This window comes from Rhinolophus sinicus, chromosome 16 (assembly GCF_057876585.1).
Source record: "Rhinolophus sinicus isolate RSI-liver-muscle chromosome 16, RSI-T2T, whole genome shotgun sequence".
Lineage (NCBI taxonomy): Eukaryota > Metazoa > Chordata > Mammalia > Chiroptera > Rhinolophidae > Rhinolophus > Rhinolophus sinicus.
This window is the reverse complement of record NC_142516.1, coordinates 77,195,736-77,207,784: the sequence shown is the minus strand read 5'-3', so window position 1 is coordinate 77,207,784 and position 12,049 is coordinate 77,195,736. Positions and strand designations below refer to the sequence as shown.

Below are 12,049 nucleotides of genomic sequence, written 5' to 3'. Positions count from 1 at the left end.
TTACGTTTCTTGCTTTTGATCTTTACCATGTCCCTTACGGTATGCAAAGATTTCAGTACATTTAAAAAATAAATGAATTATGACAGCTTTCAATAAATTTGTATCTTAAGCAGATATTAGACAGAAACTTAAGAAAATGTCTAAATTGGTTCTTTCCTTTCGAGTTCCATTAGTGGCTTCTCCCCTTCCCATGCTCCCTTACCCCTTTTTGTGAATAAAACTTATTTTGTTTCATTACATATAAATAAATAATCATCCAGAGGAACTCAGGGTGGAATGCACAATGTGATGAGACACTCTTAACTATATTAAAATATATGAAACAGCTTCACTGAAAGGGGGTAGGGGGAAAAGGTGCTGAACGAAAGAACTGCAAATGCATAGAGTCTATAAAGCTAAATGCAAAAGGAACTGTATATAATACCATAGTTAATAAAGTTTATTCCCCTGGGCATACAGGTTAACAGTTTTGGTACCACTTACACATGTATACTGGAATTGAACAATCAAGTAAATGGATGGCAGATGGTAGGAGCCAGCTTTCTCACTGTTGAAGTGTGAGGTTACAGATGAGCGAGGGGAAGAGGCTAGAATGATCCATGTGCAAATGGGTTAGAATTGAAGACATCACTGTGAGCTAGCATTTAGCTTAATATAGATAAGGATGGTTGCACATAGAAATAATTGTAGATACAGTGTTTCCAAGGGTTAGCATAAACACACATATTTCCTTGCTTGTCAGCTGAGCGGGTTTGGAAGCAGCAAGGACACCCTAGAGCCCAGACCTGGGTTTCTAATACCGTTCTCCAATAAAGGAACTAAGGCTTCTTGGCAAAATAGCTAGGACTGGGGCAGGAAATATACAAGATGGCCAAAGCTGAACAATGAAATAAAGAAAATAGTTTTGGATGATAACTCAAAGTATAAAATAAATATGAGTCCATACTGATGTAAATGAGTGACTGGCTAAATAAGCAAATGGAGGAGAACGGACAAACCCACGGTGCAGGAGAGGCCCATGTTATGTGGATACTCCCAATGTGGAGCATAACTCCTCACTCCCTGAGTGTGGACTACACATAGTGTCTTCCTTCCAAAGAGGACACAATGGGGGAGGGGGAAGTGCCACATTGGAGAAGGCTGACCAACAGGACCTCAGTGAGGGGATCAAGAGTAACATCAACAGTGACGAGTCGTGTTGACAGCATGTCGATAGCGCTGCGTTTGAGGTGATGAGAATGGCATTTTGTGATCTTTCCCCCCAAGCCCATGACCATAGTCTAACCAAGAGAAACACATCAGATAAATCCCAACTGAGGGACAGTCAACAAAATACCTTACCAGTATTCCTCAAAACTCTTAAAGTCAACATAAAGTCTGAAGAAACTGTCACAGCCAAGAGAAGACTAAAGAGATAATGATGATGAAAAGTAATGTACTATCCTGGAACAGAAAAAGGAGATTAGAGAACAATTAAGGAAATCTGAGTAAAATTTGGACTTTAGCTAATAATAATGCATAAGTATTGGTCATCATCTATGATAAATGTAACATACTAATGTATGTTAGTAGGGAAAACTAGACATGGGGTATATGGGAATTCTGTGTGGTTTTTTTTGCCTTTTAAAAAAATCTGAAATTGTTCTAAAGTAAAAAGTTTATTAGAAAAGTAAACTTCAAATTTGGATAGTAACCATCTTTCTACCCTGCAATCCCCCTTTTTGTAATAGTCCTCCCATTTTTACCAAGTGGCAGTGTTCTCTGGAGAAGAACTTGAAAATACTTTCAAAGCTATAAAAGAATGTTCCTTCCAATAATTGTCAGTAATTTCTCCTTTCCCATTATTATTCTAGTTCTAAAATAAAATATCATTTTTCTAACTTGGTTTAGCCATTGGGGGTTGTGGCAGCTCTTGAATTGAAATGCTCTTTCTTGCCTCTATCATCCAGTTACCGTATTTTAGGTGACATTGGAAAATGGCTGATGAAACCAACACTTACTAAAAATCTAATAGGACATGGTTGTTGGAAACAATGTTTACTTTGTGTGGTGTGTATGTGTAACCCATTAAAAATATTTTGAAGAACTGTTTCAGAATAGGGACAGGGTCAAGAATGTGTAAAAATGTTCTTCTTGCTGAGTTAGAAAGAAGGGGACTTAATATCTTTTTGATTCTAGATTCTTAATATACCTAAGAAATAACTTTCAAAAATGGAAATCTTTATTCAAAGTTTATGTACTTTCTGCATTTTCCCGCATTTTTTCTGTTCCACTAAATAAAATGTTAGTTGAAAGCATTCTCTCTGATAATCCATTCCCTTTTCCCTTAGGATCATTATAATGTTACTAGTTGTGGAACCAGCCAAGTGGTCTAGGGAATCTGGGCTTAAACTGACATCACTGAATGTGAGTTGAATGGAGGGGAAATTCAGTTAAATATAGCAAGTTTATTTTAAAAAGTACAATTATTTGGATCATTGTTAAAGATAAGGAAACTGACTAGGAAAATACGTTATAGTTAAAAGTAGTATTAAAATTTTAAATTTCCTAAATCACCATAATGTTTCTTTGTTTTAGACAAGACCAGAATAAAGCTGGCAAAATACTAAGGAGAGCAATTTTTTTTTTCTATTATATTTATTGCTCAGCTATTAGACCAAGAAAGATGTAGACTTTTGGAGTATTTTTAGTTTGACATCAAAACCAGATGTTAAAACATGTTTTTACCACCACTAAAATAGTTTCATTGTTTTATATCTCACTATAAAGGAGCACTTTAAAATTAAAAATGAGAAGAAGATCTTTCAGAAGACATTTTAGGTCTAAAAGGAACATTTCTACAATTGACACCTTTTCTTCCCCCCTTTGCTTCAAGAAATCAATACAAAATTCATGAGAACTGAAGCGCAAATACACATTAATTCTCTAATATCATTGTATAACTGCAAAGGAGGAAGTGATAATTCCAAACTTGAAAATGTTTGGAAGGCTTCTTCTGTGTTAGCCTCTTTCTCCCCTCGCTGCGCATTCTAGACTTGCCTCTGTCTCTCAGAATTCCATTCGAGTCATGGGAGAAAAGACAATGGTGGAGTCTTAAATAAGTAACCAAATGACCGACCAAACAGACAAACAAAAAGAATAACCAAATATCAACAGAAAATAACAAAACACAACAAACTATAGCCAAGAGTATAGCATGTTGAGAAGGACCTGGAAAGTGAGAGCCAAGAGAGCGGAGTGCTGGTCAGAGCTTGCTGCCAACTAGCTGTGAGACATCAGATAAGCCATTTTACATCGCTGGAGCTTAATTTTCTCGTGCATGAGTGAGAAGATTCCCTCTACACAGCTCCAGATATTCTCCACATAGAAAATTTCACACTTACAAGGGACTTTGATGAGAAATACCATCTTTGCTTTTATAAGTAGCTTGCCTATTTTGCACCCAAAACACCTCTGGTGAAATGTGGTGAATTTCTGACTCAAAGCCACTTGCATTCAGTCCAGTCCATTTTGACCATGCAGGAAGTCTGAGTCAAAGCAGCATTCTCCTTTGACGTGCCGTGTGTTCAGTATGACTGATGAATCCTGGTTTTTGTAATTGTGCCATGTGGCAGAATGATAAGGTAGGCTGTGTGTGTGTGTGTGTGTGTGTGTAAGAGAGAGTGAGTCATAGTGGACACTTCCTGTCTCAGTCGTCTGGCTCGGGTTTTGCGGCACAAGAAAGCAAGGGGGTTGCTCACCTGCAGTGGCGACTGTAAGTTGGGTTGAATGAGAACATGGAGTCTTGAAAAAGATCAGGTGCAGGAAGGAGAACAGATGGAGAGGAATTGCTGGAGACCTGAGGACTTTGTAATCCTGGGAAACCTATAAAAGTGTGACCACCAAAACGTCACATCTGTGGTCCCCTGGCCTCCAGTCACCAGATCAGTGCCTATCAAGGCACTTGATAGGGAAAACACCCTATCAAGCCGCACCTATGGCAGCTGCGGGCTCACCACCTCCTGTGCACTTCTCCTGAAGCAGCCTCTCCCCAGTCACTGGTGGTGATAGCTAAGTCTGAAAGGGGGTCATCTTGTGGAAAGTAATGGAAGTTGAAACATTTTTTTAAACTAAAAATAATCCCCTTTACACCCCACTGCAAAAAGACAAATGCGTATAGTAGTCAACTGAAGAGAAAGAAAATATGTGGTTTGAATCAGTCCCCTACAAGCTTTCCTTCATAGATGGCCCCTCCTTAAGCAGACGAGCAAGCACATTAATGTTAGTTGACCTCTCAATTTGCAAGGCATAGGTCTCACTATGGCAAAATACCACAGACTAGGTAGCTTATAAACAAGTTTATTTGTCACAATTCTGGAGGCTGCAAGTCTGAGATCAGGGCGACTCTGGCTGTGTCCTCACTGGTGGAAGGGGCTAGGGAACTCTGTCAGGCCTCTTTCATAAGGCACTAACCTCATTCATGAAGGCTCTGCCCTCCTTCGTGACCTAAGCACCTCCCAAAGGCCCCACCTCCTAGTACCATCACATTGGGCATTAGAATTTCTGCCTAAGAATCTGAAGGGAATACATCCAGACCGTAGCAGCATAGTAGGTCTCGCCCTTGTTTGACCACTCTGCGAACACGCAAACATGTAACAGGAAACAGAGGTAATTACCATTCTGACTGGTTCTTCCTTTCCTCACTTTAGTTTTGGAATGGCAGCAAACCATGGGCCCACTTCTGAACCCGTCTTACCCTGTTTTCTTTGTGATTGTCAGTGTCCTCCTCCCACTCCCACAACTCCTGTGCAGTTAACGGGGCTCCCGGAGGAGTCTCCACGTAGCATGTGAGATGAGCCCTGGGGTGGGAGTTTTCCTGTGCATGCTAGAAGGAATTATTCAGTCTGGAAGTAATGAAGTCATAAGCATCAGAGCGTTTCTGACCAGCACGTTTTAGCTTCATGGCCGAGGTGCAAGGCTGTGCACGTTGAATAAACACAGCTGCTTTTGTTTCAGTGATTCCACATCCAGATAACTGCGGAGCGTGTTTATAAATGCACAGAGACTTTCCTCCTCTCTTGGGGCACGGAGGGCAGGAAGTCAGCTCTTAATACAGTTCTCATTTGAATGTGTGCGTGACGGGAGCCATCTTTACTCTCAGTAAAATCACCATTAGGGATATGATTTTCATGACCCCATGTTCACCCATTCTCCACTTGCTGGTAGATGCCCAGAATTCCACAGTAGAGCTTTATCCAGAGGCTAAAGCTTTCATCCATGTTAAAATATACATAGTTACTTAACTTTAAATTGTTTTAGACATTTGCACTACAATGTACATAAAGATATCGTTATAAGAGCTCAAAAGGCCATTGGTTATAAAATCACTGGCACTTGGTTTGGGCATGTTGGGAAGGGAGGAGTGAAGGTGCAACTTAGAGGAAAAGGCCGTGAAAAGAGTGGGCTGGGAGCACAGAGAATCTGCATTTTCAAGAAATTTTGCCTACGGCCTCTCCCTTCTGTGATTGTTTTCCAATTTACGAAAACATTTCCAATAAGAAAGTGATTGAGTCTTATTCAGACATGGTTACATTTATAGGTGTAGCTTTTAGATAGATGACTTTATCTACAATTTCAGAGTTGTAATTCTGGAGACCAAGCAGAAAGCTAGGAAGAAAACACATGGACTTTAGCAGACAGGAGCCCCAGGCAGTGAAGAGCAGGGCCGGAAAAGAGAATTGTGAGAACAAGGCGGAGGTTGGAGATGAGCACTTCCTGAGGGCCTGGCCAGGTCCTTGTCAGGAGGGGTCAGGGGGCCAGGCACATTATAGCAGAAAGAGCCTTCAAGAGGATGACAGGAATCAGGACAAAACTCTAGAGCAAAATATCTAGAACTAGACTGTTTTAGAGGGGAAACAAGACAGAATTGGAAAAGAAAGGATGGTGATAACAGGCCTTTTAAAACTCCAGTCAATGGAAGGATTCGACCCCCGCCCACCCAACCCCCCAGTGTGTGTGTGGCGCCCAGACTCAGTCTGCTTGCAGCTTCAACACTTAACTGCTTCATAAAGTCATCATTCTTAAATTTTCTGGTTGGTCTGATTTCACTCAGTCCGGTTGTTGGACACTCTGCTGTTTGGGGTTAGGAAACCAGAACTTCTGTGTCCATGCAAATGCGCTCTGCTGTGTGGTGTGTAAAGCCTTTTATATGCGATTAAGCCCTAGGAGCTCTTCTCCCTTGTCCCTTCCCGTGACCTTGCTTGTGGCCCTGAGTTTCCTTTCTTGTTTAATAGCTTCATGATTCATCTTGAAGCCATCTTGAGCCAGAAACCTGAGAAAATCCTTGCTAGTTATCTATTTCTGGATAACAAATTAACCCCAAATTTAGCAGCTTAAGAAAATAAACATTTATTACTTCACAGTTTCTGAGGGTCAGGAATCCAGGAGCAGCTTAACTGGGTGGTTCTGGCTTGGGATCTCTTACAAGGTTCCATTCTGCCGGCATCTCAAGGCTTGACTAGAGCGGGAAGATCCTCTTCCAAACTCACTTTCATGGTTGTCAACAGGCCTCGGGTCCTCACGGACGGGGGCCGGAGATGTCTACCACGTGGTTTCCCCCATAGGCTGCCAGAGCATTCTCATGACATGGCAGCTGGATATTCCCCAGAGAAAGTGATGAGAGAGAAACAGAGAGGGGCAAAAGAAACCCTAAAATGGAAGTCGTAGATTTTTAAACAGTCTAATCTCAGAAGTGACAACTGCCATCTCCTGTTGGTTACACAGACCTAGCCTGGTATAGCGTGCGAGGGGACTGCAGAGGGGTGTGAATGTCGGGGGGGGGGCAGGGGTCATTGGGGGCCGACCTGGAGGCCGGCTACCTCAGAGGCTTGCCTTTCCTTTTCCCTCTCCTTCGGGAAATCACTGGGTGCTTCTCATTGTTCTGCAGTGTTTCTCAGCTGTGTCCTCATCTCACATATGACTGTCTTCTGGGAAGAAGTGTGGAGGCTGATGGACGAAGCCTTGGGGATCGCATACCTACAGGCACAGGGGGAATGCATATCAATATGCTGGGCACGGCCTCCAACCCAACCTGACAGGGAGAAGGAGAGCAGACCTCTTGGGAAGCCAGTGTTTGTGGAGGATTTCCCCGTGCAGGGAAGGAACGACCTGTAACACCTGAGTCACCCCAGGGAAGCGAGGTGCTGAGCACAGCAGCAAGAGAGTGCAGGCACCTTTACAGTTGGCCTGAGTACCCTAGGGCTCAGCTCCCCCCCCGCCCCCCCCTCCACAAGCCTACTTAAATTGGAAGTGGCTTCCTAGAGCTCTGGAACTGAGAAAAATTGTGGGGTCCATTCTGCTTTAGTGAGAAAGAAAGTCTTGATCGTCAAAGTCTGCCTTTGGCAGAGGAAGCAGGAGTTATGCCTGCCATTTGGCCACTGGGAATATACCCTATTTCTACTGACAATATTCACTTGTCCTTTTTGGGTCCATTCTTTAAGATGAGCTTTTTAGAAAAAAACAAAATACTTAAAAGGTAGAATTTTCGGAACTAGTCATACTTGACCCAACCTCCCTGAGCTGTCTGAGCTGTTGCAGCCTCCCTCTCACCCATACCCACCACCACCAGCCCTACCGGGCAGGAGGCAAGTCTGGCAGGCTTCCTGTGGCTGGAGAGTTAACTAAGGTTAAGTCAATTAACCAAGGACCCAGGGGGATCAGGGTGGGAGCTCAAACCTCGAAACTGATGGGAGATTCTGGGTGTTCCATGAAATTTTGTGTTTGTTCTTAGATCTATAAACTTGGAATACAGAATTACAGATTTATGGACCAGGTCACCAACTTCCACCCCATCCCCATTTTACATGTGACTCAGAGATGTCAAGGGATTTTCCCACAATCATTTAATAAGTTGGCAGCCCAGGCACGGACTAAAGTCTTCTGAATTTCTGATCTTCTTGCCCTGCCCCATATCGAACCTGCGAGTTACCCTGTACACTTCTAGAAAGGTAGACTGCACCTTCCTGACTTCCCTCAGGTCCATTTTCTTCTCTTATTGTGACCTTCTCTGAATGACCAGGCACCTCATTACCCAGGCTTCTTTGTCTTCTGTTTCCTGCTAGATGTGACCAATGGGGGTCACTGGTAGCAACATTTGAGAGTGGGAGTCGGTGAAAACCAAGGTATTTCTTCTTCCCTCCCTGCTTCCTTTGGTATCTCCAGCCGTGTCTGAGCCGCCTCTGATCTCAGCCCCCGCTGGACAGTCCCCACTGTGACTCTGACTTCTGCCAGATGCCCCAGTAACACCCGGTAACCGCTTCTCCAATCAGAGGAGTCACGGCCACTTACTCCTGTGGCTGATCTCTGGATTGCCTCACTGTCCCGTGGTTGGCTTCTCAGCTCTTCTATCACGTTTATAACCAATTTCCTGTACTAAATTACCTCAGTTTGTTAAGACCTGGGTTGGTTTCTCTTTTTTTTTACCGACCCTGACTGATACAGTAGGATTATCATTCTGTGTGTTCTTGTACATTGAAGAGCACACAAATGTTCAATCACAGTGATGTTAATCAATCTGATTAAAACTACATCATATTTGTCGTAACTCTTGAAAAGCAAAAAGTGGAACCATTTTCCTAAGACCCTTTCCTGAAGGTCAGTCACTCTTGGGCCTTCTACATTGTGGTGTCAAAAGAATGTATTCCTTTTATCTCAAAGACCCTTTCTCTCCCTGTAAATCATGACTTGATTGTGGAAGAGAGTGTGCTTGGTATGGGTTGGTTTGTATTTTTTAACTGTAGCAGAACGAGCCCTGACATCTTGCTCTTGGTTCCCTGCACTTGCTTTGGTAATGACTGCACTTGGCCTTTCCATCATGAGCCTGGTTGTTGTGACCTAGAGTCCTGTTTATATGCCAACCCCTGTTCTTGGCTTCCACACAAGGATTCCCACAAGGGTTCCATTTGAGGTGTTGGTTCCCAAGTTTGGGGTATCTGCCCGCAGACACTGGATTTGAGACCACCAGCTTGTTTTTCCAAGCATTAGTATCTCAGTGATCTCCAAACATATTTTCTGTTACAGAATATTTTCCAGAAGTTTTTTAAGAACATCTCTAAAGCTTTTTCCTTTTAAAGGCATAAGAACCTAAGGGGAGGGGCAAGGGTAATATAAATTTTAACTTGGCAGACAAATATTTAAAACTTTATCCAAAAAATGTTTTTCCCTTAAAAACAAAAACAAAAACAAAAACAAAAACCTCTCTTTACATATTTAAGTAATTCATTTGGGAGAAATTACTCCTCAGCGATCTCTTGGCAGTTTCAGTTCAAAATGCTTTGAAATGAGTCAACTACAAAGCCTCAAATGTTTTCTCTTTCAAAGTTCAACTTAACTTTCTCCACCATGGTGGTGAGAAAAGTGACAACTTATTTGAAAGATTCTCGCCTTTGTTTCTTTGTCTTTCTTCTGCAGGCCATGTGTTTATACGATGGGATCTCCCATCAACAACAGGGCCCTTTTTCCATGCCAGGAGCCACCCGTTGCCATGTCAACATGGCAGGCTACAGTCCGAGCAGCTGCATCTTTTGTTGTTTTAATGAGTGGGGAACATTCTGCCAAGCCGACACAGCTCCAGGAAGGTACTGTACATGTGTTCTGTGTGTCCTTATGTTTTGCACACGTGCTGGACCCAGGAACCCAGCACGCAGTGGTTTTTGCAACTTTAGACAGCTCCTTTATTAGTTGGGTTGGAATAAACATAGGATAAAACATCCTGCCAGAGAAAACAGCAGGGGGACGGGGAGGGGCATTTAGAAGCCTGGGCATGGATGGCACGTGAGGCTCTTCATGCCAGAATTATCAATTCCTAGATTATTTCAGCAGTTGCTTTGACCTGGCGGTTTGTGGGCCATAAGTGGGTGGTCTTGGTTGAAGACTTTCTGGGCAGGCAAGTGTGTCATGGAAACACCATTACAGTTGAGCCGTCTGTGGTTGGGTCATGGAGGCTGCACAGGGTCATTCATTATGCTGAATGGTAGTGCTCCTGTTGGCCGGCCCACTGGCGTTGTCCCGGTGAAGCATCTGTTCTACGCAATGTTTGCCATGCAGTTCTGAACCAAAGGTGTAGAAGAAGGAAGGAAGGCAAGTGCTAATGTGTTCTCCAGGTTTTATCTGCGAATTACTTGTGTAGTGCAATAATTAACTCTTGCAGTTCAGAGCCTGAGCATGTTGATGCCAGGTAAAATTTTTGTAATTGTACTAGTTCTTCATTTAAAATATGATGTCTCCTCCCACATGCTTATAGAAACTTGAAAATTTACAGGAAATTAAAAGTAATAAAATTAAATAATATTAGAGAAAATGGCTGCTAACACTTTATTGCATTTCCTTCCAGTATTTAAAAACTATGAGTATATTAAGTATTATCATTTCAAAATTGTTCTCATAGCATGTAATAGTTTTTTCATTTAGGGTGTATCTTGAATGTTTTTCAGGTCATTAAGTACTTTTCAAAACTGTGATTTTAGTGCCTGTATAATATTTTGTTGTATGAATATGTCAGATTTTATTTAACAGTTTTATATTATTAGGTATTTTTATTGTTTCTAGGTTTTTTTCCTATTATAAATAAAGTTGCATTAAATTCCTGAGGAGACATTTTATATAAAATTAGAATTCTTGAGTTAAAAGGTTTGAGCATGTGTTAGCCTATTGTTACATATCCCAAGTTGTTTTCCAGAAAGGTTGTACAAGTAATACAATTTACATACCCATCAGTAGTTACGAGGGTCCTTGTTTCCCGGGAACTTCACCCATCTGATATGCCAGAGACGGTCTCTCTTTAATATGGATTACTTCAGTTATCAATGTTGTTTCATATGTCTTTATGTTTCTTAACCATTTTCATTTCCTGTCTGTTCATTTCCTTTGCCCATTTTTATACTGAGGCTTTAGTGAGGTTTCCAAAAGTTTGTGTTGTCTCTTAATTTGATTGGCTCTGTAAAAAATAACAATGTTAACCTCTTATATTTGTGAAAAGTATTTTATCCAGTTTTTAGTATGCCTTTTAATTTTCTATAATGTTTCTGATCAATAGATTTTTATGTAGTCAATTCTGTCACGTTACTCTTTGAAAGTCTTTCTTTGAGCTGAGATTCACCTGTTATAATATTTTTATTTAATTAAAAATTTTTTGTTTAATCTTTAATCTGTTTGTAGTTTATTCTGGTCAGGATTGTGAAATGAGGATTCAATTTTTTTTTTCCAAATAGGTAACCAGTTGCTCCAAGATCATTTGTTGGGTCTTTTCTGATTTGTGATACCTCCTTTATCATAAACTAGATTTACACATGTATGAGAGTCTTCAACTAGTATTTACTTGATTCTCAGAGTAAAAACAAAACAAAACAAAACAAACAATACATTTTAAAATTTTATTTTTAAAAATAGGTCATATTTATATGGTTCATTTACAAATGAACAAAGGACAAAAGATTTGCAGTAAAGTCTCCTTTTCACTCCGAATTCCCAGCTACCCAATAACCCTTCCCCAAGGTAACCAAGTAATAAAGTTTTGTTGTAGAATATATTTATTCCTCCTTTTGTTGCACAGATGTGGCATGCTTTACACATGTTTGTATTGTGCTTCCCCCTTTAGAATAAATTTGTCTTGTAGATAATTTCATATCTAAACATAAAGAGCTTCCTTATTATTTTTATGAGTATGGAGTATTGCATAAATGGATGTTTTACAATGTAGTAAACCAATAGCTCTTGACTTTATATCAAATAAGGATTTTTTTCCCCACTTTTTAAAATTAGTTTCAGGTGTACAAAACAATGCAATAGTTAGACATTTCACCCCTCACAAAGTGATAACCCCACCACCAATCTATTGCCCCTCTGACATCGTATATAGCTGTTACAATTCCATTGACTCTATCCCCTATGCTGTGCTCCACATCCTGTGACTATACATATTCAATTATAGTTGACATACAATATAATTCAGCTTTAGCTTCAGGTGTACAGTGCAGTGGTCAAGCATCTACACCGTCCATGAAGTGATCTCCCT

General features: G+C 41.1%; 1 protein-coding gene across 7 annotated transcripts in view; it reads left to right on the top strand.

Moving 5' to 3' along the window:
* AOPEP (aminopeptidase O (putative)) overlaps positions 1-12,049 on the top strand; it is a 348,549-nt gene that overhangs the window by 45,778 nt on the left and 290,722 nt on the right. For all 7 annotated transcript variants that reach the window (XR_012495672.2, XM_074330240.2, XM_019711974.3 and 4 more), the window contains exon 3: positions 9,448-9,614. Coding sequence is in view for 6 of the 7 variants with exons in the window: in XM_074330240.2 (XP_074186341.2) it covers positions 9,448-9,614 (167 nt within the window). In the remaining variant the exon portion in view is untranslated. The remainder of the gene's footprint in view (positions 1-9,447; positions 9,615-12,049) is intronic.